The sequence below is a fragment of the Mustelus asterias genome, chromosome 3, assembly GCF_964213995.1.
Source record: "Mustelus asterias chromosome 3, sMusAst1.hap1.1, whole genome shotgun sequence".
NCBI lineage: Eukaryota > Metazoa > Chordata > Chondrichthyes > Carcharhiniformes > Triakidae > Mustelus > Mustelus asterias.
Genome location: NC_135803.1, coordinates 92,031,637 through 92,056,592, shown reverse-complemented (window position 1 = coordinate 92,056,592; position 24,956 = coordinate 92,031,637). Strand labels below are relative to the sequence as shown.

Sequence of the window (24,956 nt, the reverse complement as noted above, 5' to 3'; positions counted from 1 at the left end):
CGCCAGAGAAGGGTGCCCCCTGGGCAGTGGCACCTTGGCAGTGCCAGCTTGGGTCCCTGGCACTGCCAAAGGGAAAAGTGTCAATGCCCAGGGAACACCTTGGCACTGCCCATTGGGCATGGGGCAGTGCTTATGGGGTGTGGCCTGGTGGCCTAATTGGTGGGGGTGGGGGTCCCAGTGCCACTCTGCAGACAGCATCAGTGAGGAAGGAGGGAGGGCAGTAATTGGGGCAGACTTTGGGGGTATCAGCCTGTTTGGGTGCGTGGAGGAAGGGGGTCGGCACTGCAGGAAGAAGGGGTGGCAGATTACGGGGTGGGAGGAGGGACAGCTCAAGTGTGGGCCCGAGAATGGTCAGGGGGCCAGTGATTAGACCGGGCCATGGGGGGGGGGGGGGCTTCTCCAAAGGGGAGCAGCCCCACCCCCTGAAATTTAATGATATTCACGTTGGTGGCTTCTGCAGTGCATAGAGTGTGGGAGATTCTGCTCTCAACTCCCACTGAAAAAAATCAGCCTGAATTACTCCAATTTTTCATGCGAATTCGACACTTCAAATCTTTTGGGGGGGGAATTCTAGTCCATGTCTGTGAATGACGTCACCAAGTGGCGACCTGTAAATGACAAAGAGGAAGGTGCAAAGACAGAACATTGGCGAACAGGAATTAGTGGCATCCCATGAAGCACTATCCAATTCAGAAAATTTTCACCCTCTCTAACCTGGTATCTCTCAGTCTTCAAGGGCTTGAATGCAGAGCTTTCATTCTTACCGCAGTAAAGACAGGCCATGAAATATTTCAATAAGAGAATATTGCCAGAAAGAAGATGAGAGCAGGCCAGGACACAGTTCAATTGTAAACACTGAACTGCCAAATATAGAGAGAGATTTGGCCTGCGATCATTATTTGGACTTCCTCCCTCATTTTTTCAATCTTCACAAGCAAATAGGAAGTACAATGTTCCTGGAAACTGTTGTTGGGATGTTCACATAATAATTGGTGCTGGAAAAAGCTCATATTTGCAAGCAGTTCCAACTGTTATAACCAAAGACTTATCACTGAACCGCATACAATCCACTGCTGGCCTGGTTGATTTCTGATCTTATTGGGGAAACATTTAAGATGCAGAGACTGAGGATCTTACTCGGAACAAATTAAAATTGCCCCTAGGACTAACCTGAGCAATAAAAGGATGGCTTTCCAAGATCACCTTGGTAAACTGGGAGACATTGGGATATTTGTTTTCCATTCGATTTATTGGGTAAAATAATTTTTCGTAGCTTGGAAGGTCAGAGCATTTGCAGGAACAATAGAATCAATGGTGCATCACACCTCTGTAAATGGAGTTGATGTTCATGTTACAAGTGGACTATCTGTATTGTAACTGCTTAGTTCAGATATTCATGCAGCGTTTGTAATTACTAATTGTTAATGCCCAATGCTCCAAGCCAGGTCTTCTGAGAACCATAGCATCAAATTGAGTTGCCGTGGGCTGCTCTGTCTGATTCATTCATGTGGATCAGGAACCCTCCAATATGAAAACTCTGCATTTATGATGTGTATAAATACCAGAATGCATGCATCAACCTAACTGCAGTAAACTAACAGTTCCATCAAATTGAGTCTGCACAAGAGCCGGGTGAGCTGATTCGAATCCCACTCTGTTTAGTCACTCACTTATCAACCACTGTGTCAATGCTCCAGGCTTTCATTAAACACTTTTAAGCTTGGCTTCTGACTCAGAGCAGTCAAATTGCTTTGAGCTTAAAAGTGTTTACAGGAAAATATTGCTGGGACTCCTGTGAGGAAGGTATTGGTGTTTTACAGAGGATCAATCAACTGACACTAATGCTAATCAACCATTAGAAACACAGAAGCTGAATCATGGGGAAAAAAATAATTTAAAAGAAAGATGTTCCATCAACTGGAGTGCACAATCATTCCTGACACTGAAAGACCGTGCTTTGGTGAGATACGCCACTGCACACTGACTCTAACATCACTCACATCTACAGTTATCAGAACAAGTTAGATCACAGATAAACCTACAGGGTTATAATCAAACAACAGATCACGTGACAAGGACCAATGTTTGGATTCATGTCTGACTGCCTCAGGATTTAAACTGGAGTCCGACACCCATCTATGTGGCATTGCATACTTCCCTTAGGACCCAACGTGGAGACAGCTCGACTCCCTGCGAATGCTTACTGTCAGGGGTTTTAGCATCTTCACTTCCTTCTCTGCTGCTTTTAAAGTTTGAGAGCTAACAACAATCACAAAATATTTCTACATATCTGCTGTTACTTGCAAGAACTTTTAAAAGTTACTGCCAAAATCCAGAGGAGGGGAGGGGAGGGTTTTAAAGAATTCAACATGCTGGAATTGGACAAAGCTCCTAGCAAAACCACTATCCATTTGCCTGACTCCATTTTCTTCAGGTGGAATCTCCCATCATTTGTTTTTGTTATCTCCAAGCATGACTTCTCTACAATACTGTCCTCACCAATCTTCTGTGCCACACCACCTTATAAACATTTGCTTCTCTGAAACTCCACATCATGCCACATATGACATTTATTCTTCCAACAACCCCAGTCACACCTATTTCTACTGACTCCCCTGGCCCCAACAAAATAATTTAAAATCCTTTTCTCATATGTAACTCCCTCCTTGGTTGACACTTTATGGTTGCTTCCTGTAACTCTATATCCTAGCTCAGGCCGGTTTGTGCTGTAAATAGAGGTCCCAGTGCACCCTGGCTCTAGCTCCACTCCACTGTGTGGCAAAGCCTTCACCCATGTTGGGCCTACTCTTTAGAAGCTGCTCTCACAGAAAGGGGAGAAAGAGAAAAACTATTTCTGTTGCTCCAGGAATCTAGTACTTTGGTGCACTACCTAAAAATTAGTGCCAGATCTTTCAGGATTGAAACTGGAAAACACTGCTATGTACAAAAGGTAGTGGAAATTTGGACCTCTCGTCTGCAAATGACAACTAATGCTTGATTCTATGTTCATTTGAATTCTGAATGATGATTGCGAGATTTTCATTGTGCAATGACATTAAGTGAAATGGGACAAAGGTAAGCATATGGAGTTAAGTCACAAACTAGCCACAACCTGGCTGAATGGTGGACTAGGCTTGAGGGGGTAAATTGCCATCTCCTGTTGTTCTGTCCTATACTCTCCACCTGAAATAAGTATACTTTAATTCATGTCTCCCACCACCAGTCAACCACTTTCCTCCTCGAGTCATTTTCTTTGTTAAAGGTGCCATCTAAATTCATGTTGCCCATTTGCTATGGAGCTGCACAGGCCAGTGTATTGCATAGGCTAACAGTATGGAGTACATAACAGGGTTAATACACTGCACTGCACAAGGGACAATCATGGATTGAGAAGTAGGCCATTCGAGAAAGGTTCCTGGACTGAGAGGCAGGAAACTCAAGAAATACACCTTGACTGAGGAACAGGAAACTCGAGAGAGACACCTGGATTGAGCAGGTTTATATAAGATTGAGAACACAGACTAAGCCGCATCCTGCATGTTGAGCACAGACTAAACAGTGTTATGCAGAGCTGTACAGTGTACATTGGTTATGTAAAAATTTCTGCTCCAATTTACTCCCTATACCCCAGTTATTATCAGAACTGTACTGCAGCATAATCTGGAACCTCATGGCCTGGTATATCCCCACTCAATCATTAACATCAATACAGGTTCAAGGGACAGTACAGGATGGCATGCCAGGCCCAGCACAAGGCATACCTAAAAATGAAGTGTCAACCTGGTGAAGCTACCAAACAGGACTACTTGCATGCCCAACAGCATAACAGCAAGTGATAGACAGAGTTAAGTGATCCCACAACCAACAGATCAGATCCAAGCTCTGCAGTTCTGTCACACCCAGTCGTGAATGGTGGTGGACAATCACTGGGCAATCCACAATCCACTGGTCACTCCACAATCATCTCAGTAATGGAGGAGCCCAGCACATCAATGCAAAAGCTAAGGCTGAAGCATTCGCAGGAATCTGCAGCTAGAAGTGCCCTCAGGGGTGTGATGAAATACCCCCCACTTGCCTGGAAGGGTGCAGCTCCAACAGCATTCAAGAAGTTTGACACCATCCAGGATAAAGTAGCCTGCTTGATTGGCACCATATCCACAAATATCCACTCCTTCCACTACCGACACTCAGTAGCAGCAGTGGTTATCTACTGCAGCAATTCACTGAAGATCCTTAGACAGCACCTTCCAAACCCACAAATATTTCAAACTAGAAGAACAAGGGCAGCAGATACCTGCAAATTCCCCTCCAAGCCACTCACCATCCTGACTTGGAAATATATCGCCATTCCTCAAAATCCTCAAATTCCCTCCCTAACAGCATTGTGGGTCAACCCACAGTATGTGGACTGCAGCGTTTCAGAAAGGCAGCTCACCACCACCTTCTCAAGGGCAACTAGGATAGGCAATAAATGCTGGCCAGCCAGCAATGCCCATGTCCCACAAATGAATAAAAAAAAGCAGAGGGAGCTCCAGCTGCTTGACTCATGAGATCATTCTTTATGCAGGAACCTGACTATTCAGTGTTGGGGATATTTCCAACAACAAAAATGTAACAGCTAAGCTTGATCCTGTCTACATAAGAAGGGATTGTTGGATCATGGTTTGGAGCACAGATGGAAACTGTGTGCACCCTCCCAAACCCCTCAAGGCCATGGTACCAAACCGAATTGTTGCACCCCTGATGTCAACCTAATTAGCTCATTTAGCAGAGAGCAATGATTGAGGTTCAGATTTTCTTGTATTGCTCAGTGCCAAAGCAAATGCTAATCAAAGCAAATCATCCTCAACACCGGTGCCCCACAAGGCTGTGTTCTCAGCCCCCTACCATACTCCTTATACACCTATGGCTGTGTGGCCAAATTCCCCTCCAATTCAATTTTCAAGTTTGCTGACGGCACCACCGTAGTGGGAGGATCTCAAACAATGACGAGACAGAGTACAGGAATGAGATAGAGAATCTGGTGAACTGGTGCGGCAATAATAGTCTCTCCCTCAATGTCAACAAAATGAAGGAGATTGTCATTGACTTCAGGAAGCGTAAAGGAGAACATGCCCTTGTCTACATCAACGGGGTCGAAGTAGAAAAGGTTGAGAACTTCAAGTTTTTAGGTGTCCAGATCACCTACAACCTGTCCTGGTCCCCCCATGCCGACACTATAGTTAAGAAAGCCCACCAACGCCTTTACTTTCTCAGAAGACTAAGGAAATTTGGCATGTCAGCTACGACTCTCACCAACTTTTACAGATGCACCATAGAAAGCATTCTTTCTGGTTGTATCACAGCTTGGTATGGCTCCTGCTCTGCCCAAGACCGCAAGGAACTACAAAAGGTCGTGAATGTAGCCCAATTCATCATGTAAACCAGCTTCCCATCCACTGACTCTGTCTACACTTCCCGCTGCCTTGGCAAAGCAGCCAGCATAATTAAGGACCACACGCACCCCAGTCATTCTCTCTTCCACCTTCTTCCTTTGGGAAAAAAACACAAAAGTCTGAGCTATGTACCAACTGACTCAAAAACAGCTTTTTCCCTGCTGCTGTCAGATTTTTGAATGAACTTACCTTGCATTAAGTTGATCTTTCTCTACACCCTAACTATGACTATAACACTACATTTTGCGCACTCTCGTTTTCTTCTCTATGAACGGTATGTTTTGTCTGTACAGTGCGCAAGAAACAATACTTTTCACTGTATGTTAATACATGTGACAATAATAAATCAAATCAAAATGGTGTACTTAACCTATCGGTGAATGGGGAGGGGGAAAAAAGCATTTGATCAGAGCGAAAATCACAAACCTCAGAATCATACCTGAAACCTACTTAAAAGCATGCAGCACTTGGGCTGGGGAATTCAATACAATGTGCTGAGTAATGTGTACTTTAAGCAGAAACAATAATAGGTGACTTGCACTTATCAGATTTTCCCATCTCATATTTTATTAATGTTCAGTCTGAGTGCACAGGATGGAATTAGAGTGAAGAAGGTGATTGTTTTCTAAAAGCAGATCTGTAAATAAACAGATGATGTGATTTAGCAAGAAGGCCCAGCAATTAGTCACAGGAGTGACTGGTCCCCAAGTCTCCATCAATATCGGATTACTAATAACCTTGAAACAGACCAAATACAAAACAGCTCGACTGGTTTCCAATTTCATTGGTTTCAGAAAGGATCATTCCCAGTAGCAAAATTATATCTGCCAAATGTCAGAGCCTGTCCAATCCCAAATCACATTCGGTAAACACCAAACTCTGCTGAACCCCATGGCACATCTGGCAAACATCAGCATTTGCTGATTCTCACAGAAGACAAATGCAGTGATTTGATTTAAACAAGAACAATTATTTGGTGGAGGTTGGGACGGTGGTGGTGAAGGGGAAAGATGAGTAATTTTGATTTGTACTTTTTTCGCCGGAAAGAAACATCCTGCAAAGAAACTGAAAAAAACTAGCTGAAGAAATAAAGCTTATGCTGCAGGAACTGTGAAGGTTCAAACAAACAGGTTAAACAAATAAAAAGAGGGGCATGACACATCAGGTAAGGCACCATTCTCTCATATCCAGAGCAGCTTGTTTGCAAGGTTATAAGGCTTGCAGAATGTTTTGTGAGTCTTTGTTCTGAAGAATGGGCAAGAGATTTGGAGTTTACTGTGGAATTGCCCCAGGTCCTTACCTCCTGGATCATACCAATGAACTCTGAGAAGGCCCAATTCAGCTGGTTGAGCACACTATTCAGGAAACTTGCTGCCATTTCAGAATCAGAGCGAAGAAGGTCTGCCATATGTTGCTGCAGCAGAGTAGAAGGACAAGGTTCTGAGAGGAAGAAGAAAAACAGATAGTTAATCACAATTTACTGAGATTACAAGCACTAGAATCGTTGAGATCAACAACAATGGTCCATATGTCAAGCCCCTCAAAGGGGAGAGATGTAGATGGGAGTGGTTTTCTAAGTTTCACCACCGTCCTTCTGCACGGCCCCTCCCCGCACAGCCCTCCTCTTGCGCGACCACCTGCCTTGCAGAGCTCCCCCACTTGCATGACCATCCCCCTTACGTAGGCACCTCACCCCACATAAGCTCCCCTTCATTGTGCATTGCCCCACCCACCCCATCATAGCCCCACCTTCCCACCCACTTATGGTGCCCATCTGGGCATTGCCAGGGTGCCAATTGGGCACTGCCAGGCCATGCCCCCGACCACTCGGGGACTTCAATGGCCTCCGATCCCCCTGGCATATCCATGATGCCTGGTCCTCGCTACTCAGAGCAATAGTAACTCTTGCTGGTGTGAAGTCTCACGAGTGAGGGGGAAAGCATCTGGGGGGAACCAGCCGTGCCAAACTCAGTAAGTAGATGTTAATGCAGTCCACTCTATGTTAATAGACTTTGTGCCCTTTTGTGCGTGAAGCTGTAATTGCTGATAAAACGGGGCAAGGAAGATAGCAATCAGATTCCAGCATTAATTTGCTTTTAAAAATAGAAAGCAGGGAGTGTGAGCAAAGGGCAGTGAAACAGAGCAGAGGAAAATAGAAAGTGGTGTTCTCCAAGGATCAGTGCTGGAACCACTGTTAATTATTATTCACATTAATGATTCAGAATTAGCAGTAAGTAATTATCAAACATTTCAGATGATACCAACCTAAGGGTTACAGATAACACTGAGGAAGAATGCAACATAATAGATGAAGACATTAGAAAACCTGCAGACCAGGCAATTAAGTGACAAATGAACTTGAACAGAGGAAAATGATGCACTTTGGTAGGAAAAACACACATATCTTAGAAAACAAGAAATTGAATGAGAGGGTAAAGAGATCTGAAGATAATTGTAAATGTTTAATTGTAAATATTTAAAAACAGAGTCACACGTCAGTAAAGCAATTAAACATGTAACTAGTAAGTGAACAGCAAATGGAACGTAGAGCCAATTCAGGATTGAAAAGAATATCTATGCATTACAGCAGAGGGGCATGGCTGAGTGCTGAGGTAGAATTTTGCATTTGCTTTAACCCAGGCAGTAAGAGCGGGAGACACTGTTGGTCAGCCATGCTTAATGTGCAGTGTTGCCCCTCAAGCTATAAGCCTTTGGTGACAGGTTAGAGACCTGTTCCAGGAAAAATCTCACTTTGGGAACAGATGAAAGTCTGCCTTGTGCATCACTAGGTGCAGGACGGAAAACAACAATTAACTTTGAGGTTGTGGCCCATATCAATACCAATGACATAGGTAAAAAGAGGGATGGGGGGGGTCCTGCAAGCATAATATCGAGAGCCAGGAAATAAATTTTAAAACAGGTCCTCAAAGGAGTAATCTCAGGATTACTCCAGTGCCACGTGTTAGCGAGATCAGGAACAGGAAAACATAGAATGAAGGGATGGTGTAGGAGGGAGGAATTTAGAACTTGTACAAGCTGGGTGGGTTGCAGTCCAGCAGGACTTGGACCAATATCCTCACATGGGAAATTTGCTGGTGCTGTTGTAGAGGGTTTAAACAAGGGTGGCAGGGGGTTGGGAACCTGAGCAGGGAAACAATAGAGAGGGAAACAAAGATAGAAATGAAAGATAAAGAAGTGAAAAGCAAAAGTGGACAGCAAAGGAAATAAGGGCTAGCAGCAAATAGGGCCATGGTACAAAAAAAGTGTGGAAATGTTAAAAAGGCAATGTATCTGAAAGCACAGAGCATTTACAATATGATAGACAAGTTAACAGCGCAAATAGATATAAATGGTTACAATATGATTGCGATTACAGAGCCATGGCTGCAGGGTGACCAAGGCTGGGAACTGAATGTGGGGGTAGGGCCTGGGTGGGATTGTGGTCGGTGCAGACTCGATGGGCCGAATGGCCTCCTTCTGCACTGTAGGGTTTCTATGATTTCTATGATTTCTATGAATATTCAAGGTATTCGATATTTAGGATGGACAGGCAAACAGGAAAAGGCGATTTGGTGGCATTGTTAGTAAAGGATGAAATCAGTGCAATAGTGAGAAGATACTGGCTGAAATAATCAAGGCATAGAATCAGTCTGGGCAGAGCTAAGAAGAAACAAAGGGAGGGAAGTATTAGTGGGAGTTGTCTATGGGCCTCCAAACAGTAATGGTAAAGTAGGGGATGGCATTCAACAGGAAGTTAGAGATGCTTGTGCTATAGTAATCATAGAGGACTTTAATCTACATAGAGACTGGGAAACCAAATTAGCAACATTACTGTGGTGGATGAATTTCTGGAGTGTGAATGAGATGGCTTTTTGGACCAGTATGTCGAGGAACCGACTGGGGAAGTAGGAAAGCTATCCGGGATTTGGTATTGTGCAATGAGAATGCATTAATTAATTATCTTGTTGTGCGGGATCCTTTATAGAATAATGATCATAACAAGATAGAATTCTTCATTAGGATGGAAAGTTAAATACTCCAATCAAAACCAGGGTCCTAAATCTAAACAAAGGAAACTACGAAGATAATAGGGGGGAGTTGGCTACAATAGATTGGGGAACTTCACTTAAAGGCATAACTGTGGAAAGGCAATGGCTAATATTTAAGGAATGAATGAATGGATTGCAACATTCCTTTCTGGTGCAAAAACACAACTGGAAAAGCAGCCCATCCATGGCTGACAAAAGAAATTAGATCTCAAAGTGAAATCAAATAAAGTTGCTGGAAAAAGTAGCAAGACCGAGGATTGGGTGCAGTTTAGAATTCAACAACGAAAGACACTGATTGATTAAGAGGGAAAAAATGGAGCATGAGTAAACCTGCAAGGAACATAAAAGCGAACTATAAAAGCTTTTCTAAATAAGTAAAAAGAGAAAGATTAGTGAAGACAAATCCGAAAAGATAAAAATTATATTTTTTAAAAATTTGTCACAAGTAGGCTTACACTGCAATGAAGTTACAGTGAAAACCCCCTCATCGCCACACTCCGGCACCTGTTCAGGTACACAAGAGAGAATTTTAGCATGGAGAACAAGGAAATTTAGCAATGGAGAACAAGGAAATTTAGCAATGGAGAACAGGGAAATGGCAGAACAATTAAGCACGGAAAACACAAATAACCTCCCAGAGTTGCTAGGAACCAAGAGTCCAAGGATCTCATGAGGAGGAGGAACTAGAGGAAATTAGTATTTGTAAAAAAAGGTCCTAGAGAAATTAGTGGGACTGAAAAACCAATAAATCCCCAGGGCATGATATGCTACATCCCAGGATACTAAAGGCCATTGAAATGGTGGATGAGTTGGTTGTCATCTTCAAAAATTCTCTCGATTCTGGAACAGTCCTGGTAGATTGGAGAGTGGCAAATGTAATCCCACTACTTAAAAAAGTAGGAAAGGAGAAAAACGGGAATTACAGACCAGTTAGTCTAACATCAGTATAGGGAAATTGCTTGAATCTATTATAAAGGATGTGCTAACAGAGCACTTAGAAAATATCGTCAGAATTAGACCAAGTCAACATGGATTTATGAAAGGGAAATCATGATGGCAAATCTACTGGAGTTTTTTGAAGGCATAACTAGTAAAATAGTGAAAACCAGTGGATGGGGTGTATTTGAAATTTCAAAAAGATTTTTTCATAAGAACGTTAGTGTGCAAAATTAAAGCACAATGGGATTTGGGGTAATATACTGGCATGGATTCAGAATTGGTTAGAAGACAAGAAACCAAGAGTAGGAATAAATTTATTTTTTTTTAAAGTGGCAGGCGGTGACAAGTGGGGTACTGCAGGGATCAGTGCTTAGGCCCCAGCTATTCGCAATATACATCAATGATTTGAACGAGGGAACCAAATATAATATTTCCAAGTTTGCTGATGACACAAAACTAGGTGGGAATGTGAGTGGTTAGGAGGATGTAAAGAGGTTTCAAGCCAATTTAGATAAGTTGAGTGAGTGGGCAAATACGTGGCAGATGCAGTGTAACGTGGATAAATGTGAAGTTATCCACTTCAGTAGGAAAACAGAATGACATTACCTGGTCATAGGTTGTGAAATATTGATATACAAAGTCACCTGGATGTCCTTGTACATCAGTCACTGACAGCAAGCATGTGGGTGCAGCAAGAAGTTAGGGATGCAGATGGTATGTTGTCCTTCATTGCAAGAGGATTTGAGGAGAGGAGCTCGGCTTTAGTGAGACCATGCCTGAAGTATTGCATGTAGTTTTGGTCTCCTTACCTAAGAAAGGATATGCTTACTATAGAGGGATTGCAGCCAAGGTTCAGCAGACTGATTCCTGGGATGGCAGGATTGTCATACGAGGAGAGATTAGGTTGCCTGCTCCTGTAATCACTGGAGTTTAGAAGAATGAGAGATCTCGTTTAAATGTATAAAATTCTGACAGGGCTAGACAGATTGGATGCAGGGATAATGTTCCCCTGGCTATGGGTGAGGGTGGCCGTGGTGGGGGTTCTCTACCACAAAGCTGAGTGTGTGTGGGAGTATGGGGAGAGTATAGGATAGGATAGAGGATCAGCCATGATCATACTGAAGATGGAGCAGATTCTAGAGGCCAAATGGCCTACTCCTGCTCCTATTTTGTATGTTTCTATGTTCAGAGAAGAGCACAAGGAACTTCAGGCCAGACAGTTTAACCTTGGCGGTGGGAAAGTTTTCAGAGACAATATTTCAGGCCAAAATTAAATCACTAAGGATGGGCAATAAATGCTGGCCCAGCCAGCGATGCCCATGTCCCACGATTGAATAAAAAAGTGGACAAATGTGGATTGATTCAGGAAAGCCTGCATGAATTTATTAAATACAAATACAATTGAGCTTTTGATGAAGTTACAGTGATGTCTGGTGATGATCATGCTGTTGATGTGATGGATATCCAAAAGGTAATATATGCCACTAATATATTTGCTAGTCAAGTAGAAGCCAATGGAATAAAAGGAAAAATGTTAGGATGAATACAAAGTTGGCTGACTGACAGGGAACAGTGTGTGCTTGTGAATAATTGTTTTGGGGTCTGAAAGATATGGGGTTCCCAGGGTCTGTTCTGGAGCCACTGCTTTTCCTGATATTAGTGAGTTTAGTGCACATGGCACAATTGCAAAATTTGCACATGACATAAAACTTGGTCGTATTGTGAAGTGCGAGGAGGGTTGTGATAGCCCAGAAGAGGACATAGACAGGCTGGTAGAATGGGCAGATACATAACAGATGGAATTTATTCCGGAAATGTGAAGTGGCTCATTTTGGTAGGGAGAACAAGGAGATGCTAGATAAAGTAAAGAGCACAAATTCTAAAGAGCATGTAGGAACAGAGAGACCTGGAGCAAGGTCTCATAAATCTTTGAAGGGGGGCAGGTTGAGTAAGTGGCTATAAAAGCATAAAGAATCCTGGGCTTTATGAATGAAGGTATAGGATTCAAAGCCAGTATGTTAGAACAAACTTTTATATAACATTGGGAGGGTGTGTTCTTATTCAACTTTTCTGGAGCAGTTTGATAAATTGATAAGCCATGTCAGATGGCAGTTAAAATTCAACCACGTTGCTGTGCATGTGGAGTCACATGTAGGCCAGACCAGGTAACGATGACAGATTTCCTTCCCTAAAGGACATTAGTGAACCAGATGGATTTTTTAATGACTACTTGGTAGCTCACAACATTGCTTAGCTCTGTGCCACCTAGTACCTAGAAAGACATGACCAACAATGTTGTTGGAACACCATCATCTCCTTGTCATGCACCATGCTGATTTGGGCACATATCTCTGTAAATCCTGGAATACACTATCCAACACCATTGTGTGGGCTCTATTACTGCAAGGACTGTAGAGCTTCAGTGAAAAGGCCCACCATCACTTTCTCAAGGTTTCTGGGGCTGAGCAAGAATCTAAAGTTTATTTATTTTTGTGACAAATAGGCTTACATTAACATTGCAATGAAGTTACTGTGAAAATCCCCTGGCCTTGCCAGAATCTCTCATACCTTGTGAGCAAGTAAGAAACATTTTGCAAGAGCCCTGTTATACAGCAGCCTGGGCTACAACACTTGATATATGTTAAATCTGTGACTCACACTCTCCATCAGAGCTCTGTACCAAAAGGAGCAGCCTCCAATATTTACCTGATATCTGTGCTGATACTCTTCGGTGTGATAATAACACATGCTCAAAGAAAGGTGGATAAAATATCTTGGAAAGGTTGTTGAAGAGTACAATGCAGGGGTGATTTATTTTAACGGAGTAAAAATGACTCCATGGTGCACTCCCAGAGAGGATTGCTCAGTTTAATGCCACATGACAACAGTCTGCATAGCAACCAGCATCAAGTGGGTTACATTTCCAGAAGAAAAGCAGCAGCATTGTGAAGGAAAGAAGCTGGAGCATGATGCAGTATTTCACTGGCTGTGCACAAATTCTTGCTGATGGTTAATTTTAACTCAAGGTCGCAGATATGAGGAATATAGTGCTGCATTAAAATAATAACCCCTTTACAGTCAGCAAGTGGGATGATTCCAGTTATGACATTGACTGAATCCCATCCATTTAGTTGAGTGTACAGTCCCCACCATTGAGCAGCATCACAGCTCTCTTAACCATCTCTGAGCCCGTACCAATGATTCCGACTCACTGACACACTGTTGCAACCCACAATGCTTACAAAATTCCATAATGGCATTACACGCAAAATAGGAAATAGGCTTTTTAAAATGACTGACTGCAGCTTTACTGGAGCAGTAGCTCACCTAAGGTACTGAGTTCCAGAATACAGGAAGAGTTGCCTGATTGGGGGAGCAGTAGTAGGACACTAATAGATGAGAGCAGTACCATTGAGTTAGGTAAAGGGAAATAAATCAACTATATAGATTTATCAATATCGCCAAAGGAGGGAGAATAGACTTGCATTCATATAGTGAGGTCATGTCTCTCAGAAACATTCTAAATTCCCCTAAATTAATTGCTTTGCAATCACATGTCAGTAAATATGGCAGTTTTTAAAAAATCTAGTCACAGGATTTAGGTACTGGTGGCAAGGCCAGCTTTTACTGTACATCCTACTTGGCCCTTAACCGTGTGGCTTGCTAGGTGATTTCGGGGGGAAGTTAGGAGAGAATCACATCACGTGAATCTGGAGTCATAGTAGGCCAGACTGGGTAAAGATGGAAGATTTCCTTCCAGGTAGTTTTTCATTTGACAATTTGGTTGTTGTATGGTTACCATTACTGACACTAGCCTTTTATTCCAGATTTTTAAACATTTTATCAACTAAATGTAAATTCTCCAGTTGCCTTAGTGGCATGTAAATGCATGCTTCTGGATCATTATCCCAAGCCTATTAGTTGGTCACTGCTCCAACAATCTAACTTAAGTAGGCAGAAGTATGTCAACCAGAACATTGGAAAACCTTCCTCAAAAAATGCCACAAAACCTTAAAAGCTCAACCTGATTAGACTGATAAGACCCTGGCATACAAGCTCAACTGATAGATGACATCTCGAACAGTGCGGCACTCCAACAGTACTGAACTGAAGTGAACGTCCATTAACTAAACTAAACACTTAGAACATTAAGGAAACACAGCAATCCTTAAGGCTGAACTTGAAAGAGAGGTGAAGTTTTAACATCGAAACAGTGCAAGTAGCTGGTCTCCAATTTACTATCTCAGACTTTGCTCAATTAAAAATAAAGGTCTGGGCTACAGACATGCAAGAAATTCACCTCCATAAAAAAATAACTCGATACCAATCAACACATAGGAAATAAGTCTGATCAGTTTAACATAGGCTGAGTTTTCCACTTTACCTGGAAGAGAAGGCACTGACACCTATTGAATGAGCTGATGGAAGTAAAGCTTTGGCCAGTGCCTCAACTTGCCATGGCCTATTGATCCACAATGTGCTAATCAGCCTGCCATTGTCTTGTTCAAAGATTTGAAACAACCTGACATAACTGGATAGATAGATGTTGGGCATTGGTTGATGCTTGACATTTTCCCTGGCCTATTTTTCTCACTCAATCTATGAAAGATTACTTTCCAACACAGAACTCTCTCACATCAACCCTGCGCCCAACTCCCTTTCCACTCCAAAGTCCTTGAACCATTTCCTGATTCCCAAATCCATGCTCATCCTTCCTGCAACTCTATTTTTGAACTCATCGAATCAGCTTTCTGCCCCTAACACAGCACCAAAACATCCTTTTCAATTACAATTGATAGCCTATATGATGGTGACCATGGTAAAATATCCTTTTGCAACCACCTGGACTTGCCTGCAGCTTTTGGCAGCATTGACTACACTAGCCTTGTCCAGCTGCTCTCCTCCATCATGCAGCCCTCATTTTATGTTTACCTATCCAGTCGCAGCCAGAGAATTATCAGCAGTGGCTACTCTTCCCACTCCTGCACTGTTACCTCTGTCCAATAACAACTATCCTCGGTTCCCCGCTCTTATTTCTCATTTACATGTTGCAAATCAGTGACATCATTCACAAACTCAAATCTTATCCAACATCCAACATTGGATGAGCAGAAATTTCCTCCAATATTATTAGGAAGATTGAAGCCATCATCTTCAGCCCCCACCACTGTGGCAGCACCGTGGCGGCACGGTAGCACAGTGGTTAGCACTGCTGCTTCACAGCTCCAGGGACCTGGGTTCGATTCCCGGCTTGGGTCGCTGTCTGTGTGGAGGTTGCACATTCTCCTCGTGTCTGCGTGGGTTTCCTCCGGGTGCTCCGGTTTCCTCCCACAGTCCAAAGATGTGTGGGCTAGGTTGATTGGCCATGCTAAAAATTGCCCTTAGTGTCCTGAGATGCATAGGTTAGAGGGATTAGTTGGGTAAATATGTAGGGATATGGGAGTAGGGCCTGGGTGGGATTGTGGTCGGTGCAGACTCGATGGGCCGAATGGCCTCTTTCTGTACTGTAGGGTTTCTATGATTTCTATGATTCACCACAAATCCTACTTCCAGTCATTGATTTCATCCCTCTCCCTGGCCATCATTTCCAGCTGAATTGAGATCTTCACAACCTCTGCTTCCCATTTGAGCTAAGCTCCTGATGTATTATATTATTGTTATTTACTGTCCAACTGAGGCCACGTACTTCCAACTCTGGAATATCACCTGTCTCTGCCTCAGCCACTGTGGTCCTCATGCTTTTATTCCCGCCAAACCAATTACAAGGCTGTAAATCTGTGAATTTGTGGCCATTGAAAACTCTGCTGTTTGTGTCCTAACATGCACCAAGTTCCATTCACCCATCACACCTGCAATCACTGAAGTACACTGCTTCCCACTCCAGCACTTCCATTTTAAAATTTTAGTCCTTCTGGTCAAATCCCTCCATGGTCTCGCACCTCCTTATCTCTGTAACCTCTCCCAGCTCTGCAACCTGGCAAGAACTCTGTGCTCCACAATGAATCACAGAAAGTCAGTATACAGGTGCAGCAGATAATTAAAAAAAGGAAATGGGATATTAGAACATAGAACATAGAACAGTACAGCACAGAACAGGCCCTTTGGCCCACGATGTTGTGCCGAGCTTTATCTGAAACCAAGATCAAGCTATCCCACTCCCTATCATCCTGGTGTGCTCCATGTGCCTATCCAATAACCGCTTAAATGTTCCTAAAGTGTCTGACTCCACTATCACTGCAGGCAGTCCATTCCACACCCCAACCACTCTCTGCGTAAAGAACCTACCTCTGATATCCTTCCTATATCTCCCACCATGAACCCTATAGTTATGCCCCCTTGTAATAGCTCCATCCATATTGGCATTTATTGCAAAGGAACTGGTGTATAAAAGTAGAGAAGTGTTGTTGCAAATGTATACGGTGTTGGTGAGACCACATCTGGAGTAGTGTGTCCAGTTTTGGTCTCCTTATTTGAGGAAGGATGTGGTGGCATTGGACGCAGTTCAGAGGAGGTTCACTGGATTGATTCTGGGGATGAAGGAGTTGACAAACAGTTTGGGCTTGCACTTGCTGGAGTTTAGAAGAATGAGAGGGGAACTGGTTGAGGTATATAAAATTTTTAAGAAGGGACTTGATAAAGTAAATATAGACCAACTGTTTCCCCTTATGGGGCAATCTAGAACGAGGCGGTAGATTTAAAACTGGATGAGGAGGAACTACTTCTCACAGAGGGTGGTGAATTTGTGGAACCTGCTGCCCCATAGCGTGGTGGAGTTTGAATCGTTGAATGGTTTCAAGAGGGAGATAGACATATTTCTAATTTTAAAAAAGGGAATAAGGGATATGGGGAACAGGTTGGGAGGTGAATTTGAGGCCTGGGAGCAATCAGCCATGATCTGACTGAATGACAGTGCAGGCTCGAAGGGCTGAATTGGCCTACTTCTGCTCCTAATTTCTATGTTCCTCCTCAATTCTGGCCTCTTTTGCATCCATAATTTCCCTTGCCTCACAGCTGTGCTTTCAACAGCCTAGCCCCTACCTCTGGAAATGCCCCTTTCAACATCTCCTCCTCTCTATCCTCCTTTAAGCCCCCCCTCAAAGTCTATTTGATCAAACTTTTGATCATCTCCCCTGGTATGTGGCTCAAAAGCTTTTCCTGATGATAACCCTGTGAAGCATCTCGAGTGTTTTACTCCACTGAAGGCACCATATCAATAAAACTTGCTGATGTTGGTTTACGCTGAAAAAAATGAAAGGAAAAAATCTCTCAGTACATGCACTGATTGCATGGAAACATAGCAGGAGGCAAACATTTTCTCAACCGCATTTGTCCTGACACTGATAATAGAAGTACTTTGCAAAAAGAAGAAATTAACGCTATTATTATCCTGCCCTTTCATGCAAATGCAAAACAGTTTAGTGTGAGGAACGCAAAAGTACCAGTACAACTCAATTGCAAGGCTTTTGATCATGTCCCACCTCTTGAATCCCAGCCTCTGTTCAACACCAACTTAAATTTTCAGTATCAGTAAACCATAGCGTCAGTGAATATGGCTTGAAAAGCCACCATAGGATGATTGGGCTAATTCTGGGACATGGGGTGCCAATTAGACCGATCAGTTGCTGTGCATTAGCCAATTCCTGTTGCCAATTGGGAATCCTGTTGACCACAATCAATACAATTAGTTGTAATGACTCTCCTAGAATTTTTAATCACAAAATGCATTGTCATTCATTTCAGTCACCTCCACTGTGCTAAGTCTCGTACTGGACCATCTGATTCAAAACCAAGAATTACATGGCACCCCCAAAACTTAACAAAATGTCACAAACCTTCCCTGAAAGCTGCTGATAACTGTGCACTTGAAATGAAGGGTCCTTGAGTCTTCAAGCAATTCAGAGCAGTGATTGGGTTGGGGGAGGCTGCAGGCTGCTCACTACAATGACAAGATAATCTAGTTGCTGCTCCTTTGGGATCACTCAGTGTGAAGAGCACTGCGTCATATTCAGGCATTCATCCCACTGCAGATTTCAATTAACCCTTGATCAGCAAAATTTAACCACAGAATGGCATGCCACATACCTGCACACTGCACTGAATGTCAAATACTGCAAAGAGAGATCTAAACAAATCTGAACGAAATCATGAAACACCTGTGTAGATTGCACACTGATGTAGAACTGCTGACTTGATTGACTTGACCTGCAGCCAATGATGTATTCATCAATTTGTTTATTTTTGGCAATATCTGTGTTCAAAATGAGATATGCCAATGGAAATAAAACACTTTGTAGCACCCAGAATCATTATCCAGCATTATCATGTCACATCCAACATAGTTACATACAGGATAAACTCCTTTTACACTGTCAAATTCAACGCACAAGGTTATTAGAGAACAAGTCAGATATGGAGGAGGGCTCCCTCTACACTGCTGCATCAAGAACTCCCCGATCAGGTGAAGTTTTTGTTCGACACAGGGCAAAGTTGCATCTATCCTGTCCCACACACATACCCAAAATCAATCCAAAAAAGAATACCCACTACAACCATATAACATCTATATTTCCTATAGTTTTTGTGATCTCTCAAAATAAATCTGATAATTTGGTGTCAAATTATAACTGCACAAGGAGAGACACAATGAGAAAAGATTGTTCAGGCTCATTCTTCCCATTAAACTATGTACAATTGCACTATGAAGGACTCTTCCTGATTTATTTATGAAGGAGGATAGTGACGATAAGTAGTCTCCAGGAAGAGAGGGCTCTGTGGGATTTCTCTCTGACTCCTGAAGATAATCTAGTGAAACCAGCCAATTATTATAACTGATATCACTGCCTGCTCTGTCAAACACATTTCACAAACAAGGTAATGAGCACTTTTGTGCATTGTGCATGTTGCCTTCCCTCAAACTATTCCAAATTCAATTCTACTGCATGGCCCGTCAAAGCAATCAACCTCATCAGTTGGAGCTGGGGTGGGTTGGGGGCAGTGGATCTGCATGCAACAGCAGTACATCAAGAAGCATCACTGTAGACAGTGAACCAACCTGGTGTAGCTGTGAGATTTAAACCACAGACTTGACAATTTGCTGCTCGCTCACACTCATTATTCACCCAATTACAAATTTATATAATTAATCCAACAAGAGCATTGGGAACATTTGCACCTGAACTATACGTATGTTGGATATATAGATCGACAATGTAATGCTGGAGATTGTTAACGATATATTAAGATCCACAAATCACCAGCAGTCATATGATGCTGAAATGAACACAAAAGCTGCAGCTGTTATGTCCAAGCTAAGTAAGAGATCGTAGAACAAGTGCGACCTGACTGAGAACACAAACTGCAAGTCTACCAAGTCTGTGTCTTCTACAGGAGGGGGAAAGGCTGAACAGTTTCCACCTTTGCTGTCTCAGAAATATCCTCAGCAACTCTTGGCAGCACAATGTCACCAATTCAGAATTCCTGGAGTGTGCTAATTCCATTAGCATGTGCTCACTAATAAGCCAGAGATATCTGCACTGGCTCAGCCATGTTCATCAGATGAATGACAGCCTTCGGTAGGGCAAGCTGGTCATTGGGTCATTCCTGGGTATCCATACCTCTGCTACAAGGACAGCTGCAAGCAAGATATGAAGTTGCCAGACATTGAGAGACAATCACTTATTACCATGGCTGCTGGAGGTTGATTGTAAGGGAGCGACAAGAGGAAGCAAAACAATTGTATTGACCCAGAATAAGAAAAAAGGAGCCAGCAAATTATTCACCTTCTCAGTCCACTGTCTTCCACTGTAGCCAATTGGCAGAGGCTGCCATGCCAGAAGTGAGGCTCCTCAGTCTCACCAAACGATGCATACCACAGTTGACCACCAAAACGCAAAGCATCGTTTTATGGAAGGAAGGCTGATACGATTGTTGATGCTCCATGACACAGGAGCGAAAGAACTTTTGTTTATCTAACACCTTTCATGTCTTTAGGATTTCCCAAAGTGTTTTGCTGCACACGAATAAAGCTGAAATGTAGTCACTGTTATCTTGTCGTAAACACAGCAACCAATTTACACATAGCAAAGTCCCACCTGTAGTAATGAAATGGATGAATACCTCATCTGTTTCTATAGATGTTAGTTGAAGGATAAATATTGGTCTTCCACAAAGTGTTTTGACTACCATTTCTTAAAATAGAATCATGGGATCTTTCACATCCATTCAAGGTGAAAGTGCTACCAATGAGCAAAGTCGAGGATCAGCTCTTTCTGATCCATCTCCCCACTCAGGAGATGTCCGAATTTGACTCGTCCTCATACTAACTGTTCTCTAAATCAAAGGTGTTTTCAGATTTGATCCAAACTTTATCAATTTCTCGTGTTTAGATTAAGGTCCTTTTTGACCCCTACCTAGAATTATCTTGATTTAATTGCAAAACTGCCCACTGAACTAACCAGCTGAGTTATCATGAGCTCTTGATGATATTGTTAATGGGGCTGCTGATCTTTATTATGGATTATTCATTACATCCTTTAACATTTATTACATTCATTAAAAAAGGCTCTCAAACTTCAACAATCTTTATTAAGCAGGGGAAATCTCCTAGAGGAAATGGAAGCAAACAGTTTTAAACCAAATCTAAATCAATGTTATGGATTTATTATGGAACTTATCCCTTGTGGACAATCTCGTGCAATGACGACTGATTCAGTGGACCTTCAAAAGATAGCTGGACCGATTCTTGGCTGAGGCGATGATTATATCATATAAGATGTCAGCACAAAGTACAAGGTCAAGGATGTTTCCTGGACTAATTTTGAAGTTCTAAGGGATTGGAGAAAAATTTGCCTGTTTTTTTCCATAGTTGGCCATAGTAAATTTTAAAATAAAAACAAAATGCTGGAAAACTCAGCAGGTCTGGCAGTATTGGGAGAGAGAAAAATGGCTCTCCTTCAGAAGTTCCGAAGTTGAGGCTCCTATATCCACACACTGTTTAAATCACAGCTGAATTGCACAGTTAAATTGTCAATGTACTTTAGAGGGGTCAGTTTTTGTCCAACGTGTGCAGGAAGGCTTCCTGACGCAGTATGTAGATAGACCAACAAGAGGCGAGGCCACATTGGATTTGGTACTGGGTAATGAACCAGGCCAGGTGTTAGATTTGGAGATAGGTGAGCACTTTGGTGACAGTGACCACAATTCAATTACGTTTACCTTAGCAATGGAAAGGGATAGGTATATACCAAAGGGCAAGAGTTATAGCTGGGGGAAAGGAAATTATGATGCGATTTAGGCGAGATTTAGCTGGCATAGGTTGGGGAAGGAAATGCAGGGGATGGGCACAATCGTAATGTGGAATTTGTTCAAGGAACAGCTACTACGCGTCCTTGATAAATATGTACCTGTCAGGCAGGGAGGAAGCAGTCGTGTGAGGGAACTGTGGTTTACTAAGGAAGTTGAATCTCTTGTGAAGAGGAAAAAGGGGACTTATGTTAAGATGAGACGTGAAGGCTCAGTTAGGGCACTTGAGAGTTACAAGTTAGCCAGGAAGGACCTAAAGAAAGAGTTAAGAGCCAGGAGGGGACATGAGAAGTCTTTGGCAGGTAGGATCAAGGAAAACTCTAAAGCTTTCTATAGGTATGTCAGGAGTAAAAGAATGACTAGGGTAAGGTTAGGGCCAGTCAAGGACAGTAGTGGGAAGTTGTGCGTGGAGTACGAAGAGATAGGAGAGGCACGAAATGAATATTTTTCGTTGGTATTCACACTGGAGAGGGACAGTGTTGTCGAGGGGAGTACCGAGATGCAGGCTGTTGGACTGGACAGTATTGAGGTTCATAAGGAGGAGGTGTTAGCAATTCTGGAAAGGGTAAAAATAGATAAGTCCCCTGGGCCAGATGGGATTTAACCTAGGATTCTCCGGGAGGCTAGAGAGGAGATTGCAGAGCCTTTGGCTTTGATCTTTGTGTCATCATTGTCTTCAGGAACAGTGCCAGAAGACTGGAGGATAGCAAATGTTGTCCCCTTGTTCAAGAAGGGGAGTAGGGACAACCCTGGTAATTATAGACTGGTGAGCCTTACTTCTGTTGTGGGCAAGGTTTTGGAAAGGATTATAAGAGATAGGATTTATAATCACCTAGAAAGGAATAATTTGATTAGGGATAGTCAGCACGGTTTTGTGAAGGGTAGGTCGTGCCTCACAAACCATACTGAGTTCTTTGAGAAGGTGACCAAAGACGTGGATGAGGATAAAGCGGTTGATGTGGTGTATATGGATTTCAGCAAAGCGTTTGTTAAGGTTCCCCATGGTAAGCTTTTGCAGAAAATACGGACACATGGGATTGAGGATGATTTAGTGGTTTGGATCAGGAATTGGCTAGCTGTAAGAAAACAGAGGATGGTGGTTGATGGGAAATATTCATCCTGGAGTTCAGTTACCAGTGGTGTACCGCAAGGATCTGTTTTGGGGCCACTGCTGTTTGTCATTTTTATAAATGACCTGGATGAGGGCGTAGAAGGACGGATTAGTAAATTTGCGGATGACACTAAAGTCGGTGGAGTTGTAGACAGTGCGGAGGGAAGTGGCAGGTTACAGAGGGACATAGATAAGCCGCAGAGCTGGGCTGAGAGGTGGCAAATGGAGTTTAATGCAAAAAAGTGTGAGGTGATTCACTTTGGAAGGAGTAACAGGAATACAGAGTACTGGGCGAATGGTAAGATACTTGGTAGTGTGGATGAACAGAGGGATCTGGGTGTCCATGTGCATAGATCCCTGAAAGTTGGCACCCAGGTTGATAGGGTTGTTAAGAAGGCGTACGGTGTGTTAGCTTTTATTGGTTGAGGGATTGAGTTTCGGAGCCAGGAGGTCATGCTGCAACTGTACAAAACTCTGGTGCGGCCGCACTTGGAGTATTGCATACAGTTCTGGTCGCCGCATTATAGGAAAGATGTGGAAGTGTTGGAAAGGGTGCAGAGGAAATTAACCAGGATGTTGCTTGGTATGGTGGGAAAATTGAATGAGGAAAGGCTTGAGGTTGTTTTCGTTAGAGAGAAGAAGGTTAAGAGTTGACTTAATAGAGGCATACAAGATGATCAGAGGATTAGATAGGGTGGATAGTGAGAGCCTTTTTCCTCGGATGGTGATGGCTAACACGAGGGGACATAGCTTTAAATTGAGGGGAGAGAGATATAGGACAGATGTTAGAGGTAGGTTCTTTACTCAGAGAGTAGTAAGAACGTGGAATGCCCTGCCTGCAGCAGTAGTGGACTCGTCAACATTAAGAGCATTCAAATGGTTATTGGATAAACATATGGATGATATTGGAATAGTGTAGATTAGAGGGGCTTTAGATTGGTTTCACTGGTCGGCGCAACATCGAGGGCCGAAGGGCCTGTACTGCGCTGTAATGTTCTATGTTCTAATGTTCATTTACTCCCAGTGAGCTATAACATACGGTGAGTGTCCTATCTTCTATCATCATAGGAAGAAACAAGGGACCAGGAGCTGGCCATTCAATGCCTTGAGCCTATTCCACCATCCATTTCGATCATGGCATTTTAGTAATGCTTTTTTCTCAGGGTGTTGCAAGATGGAGGATATGTAACATTTAAGCTATCTTTGCTGCAGTGAAGCTCTCTCCTCGAGAGAAACCCGATTACAAAGTAGGACAAACACGCTGCTTAGCAGCTAGATGGACTGATGTGTGGATTACAACAAAACTTCATAAAAGGATAGAGGAAACCATCGGACCAAGGCAATTCCTGTTTAACATTAAACTCTGAGGGACAGTAATCTATGTAATTTTGCTTCATTTCGCTTGTATGAAACTAAACAAAAGGGAAAAACTGATGGCTTGAGGACTGTCACCAACTTCAGGGATAAGCCTGCAGTGACATTATTAACCAGCTGATACTCACTCTGCAGGCTCGGCATGTTGGCATCTTCCGGTTTACTTTTCAGTAAGTGAGGGAGTCGTGTGTACCTGTATCCAAATCCACATCCCTAAAAACAAAAACAGGGAATTACACCAAAGATAAATTCATGTTTCCAGTCACACAGGTCCCAAATACTCCTTTACTTCCGGCACTTTATGCTCAGCTGCAAGATTTGGAACTGCCAGACATAAGCAAAATGCCAGCTATTCAAACCCTCTCAATAACTACAAGAAACTCACTCGTGCTTGTTGGGCATGATGTCATTTGTAAAAATAACTTTCCATCAGAATTTTGCTGAATCTATGCTTCACCAAGAGGTTGAGGAAGGGAGAATAAACCTGACAGGGGTCTCTAACCTACAACTCACACTTACATGTTCTCCACAAACACATCTTCTGCTGACCCTGACTACCACCATGACTGTGTATCCAATCACAGAAAATTAACTTTTAATATAAAATAAATTATTTTATAACCAGCAACATAATGCATTTTATTCACCGATTAATTAAAACCCCCGAAATGGAAAATGACTTGACATGATTGCCAAGGACTCAGTGATGCAGCAAATTTAGTCTGTTAATAGCGGGGATGTTGGCAT

The 24,956-nt window shown here is 42.8% G+C and overlaps 1 protein-coding gene across 4 annotated transcripts in view; it reads right to left on the bottom strand.

Moving 5' to 3' along the window:
- The window catches only part of rnf123 (ring finger protein 123), a 406,183-nt gene that overhangs the window by 207,380 nt on the left and 173,847 nt on the right, over nucleotides 1-24,956 (bottom strand). For all 4 annotated transcript variants that reach the window (XM_078209329.1, XM_078209331.1, XM_078209330.1 and 1 more), the window contains exons 31-32: nucleotides 24,338-24,422; nucleotides 6,736-6,875 (exon numbers count right to left, since the gene is read on the bottom strand). In XM_078209329.1, the coding sequence (XP_078065455.1) occupies nucleotides 6,736-6,875; nucleotides 24,338-24,422 (225 nt within the window). The remainder of the gene's footprint in view (nucleotides 1-6,735; nucleotides 6,876-24,337; nucleotides 24,423-24,956) is intronic.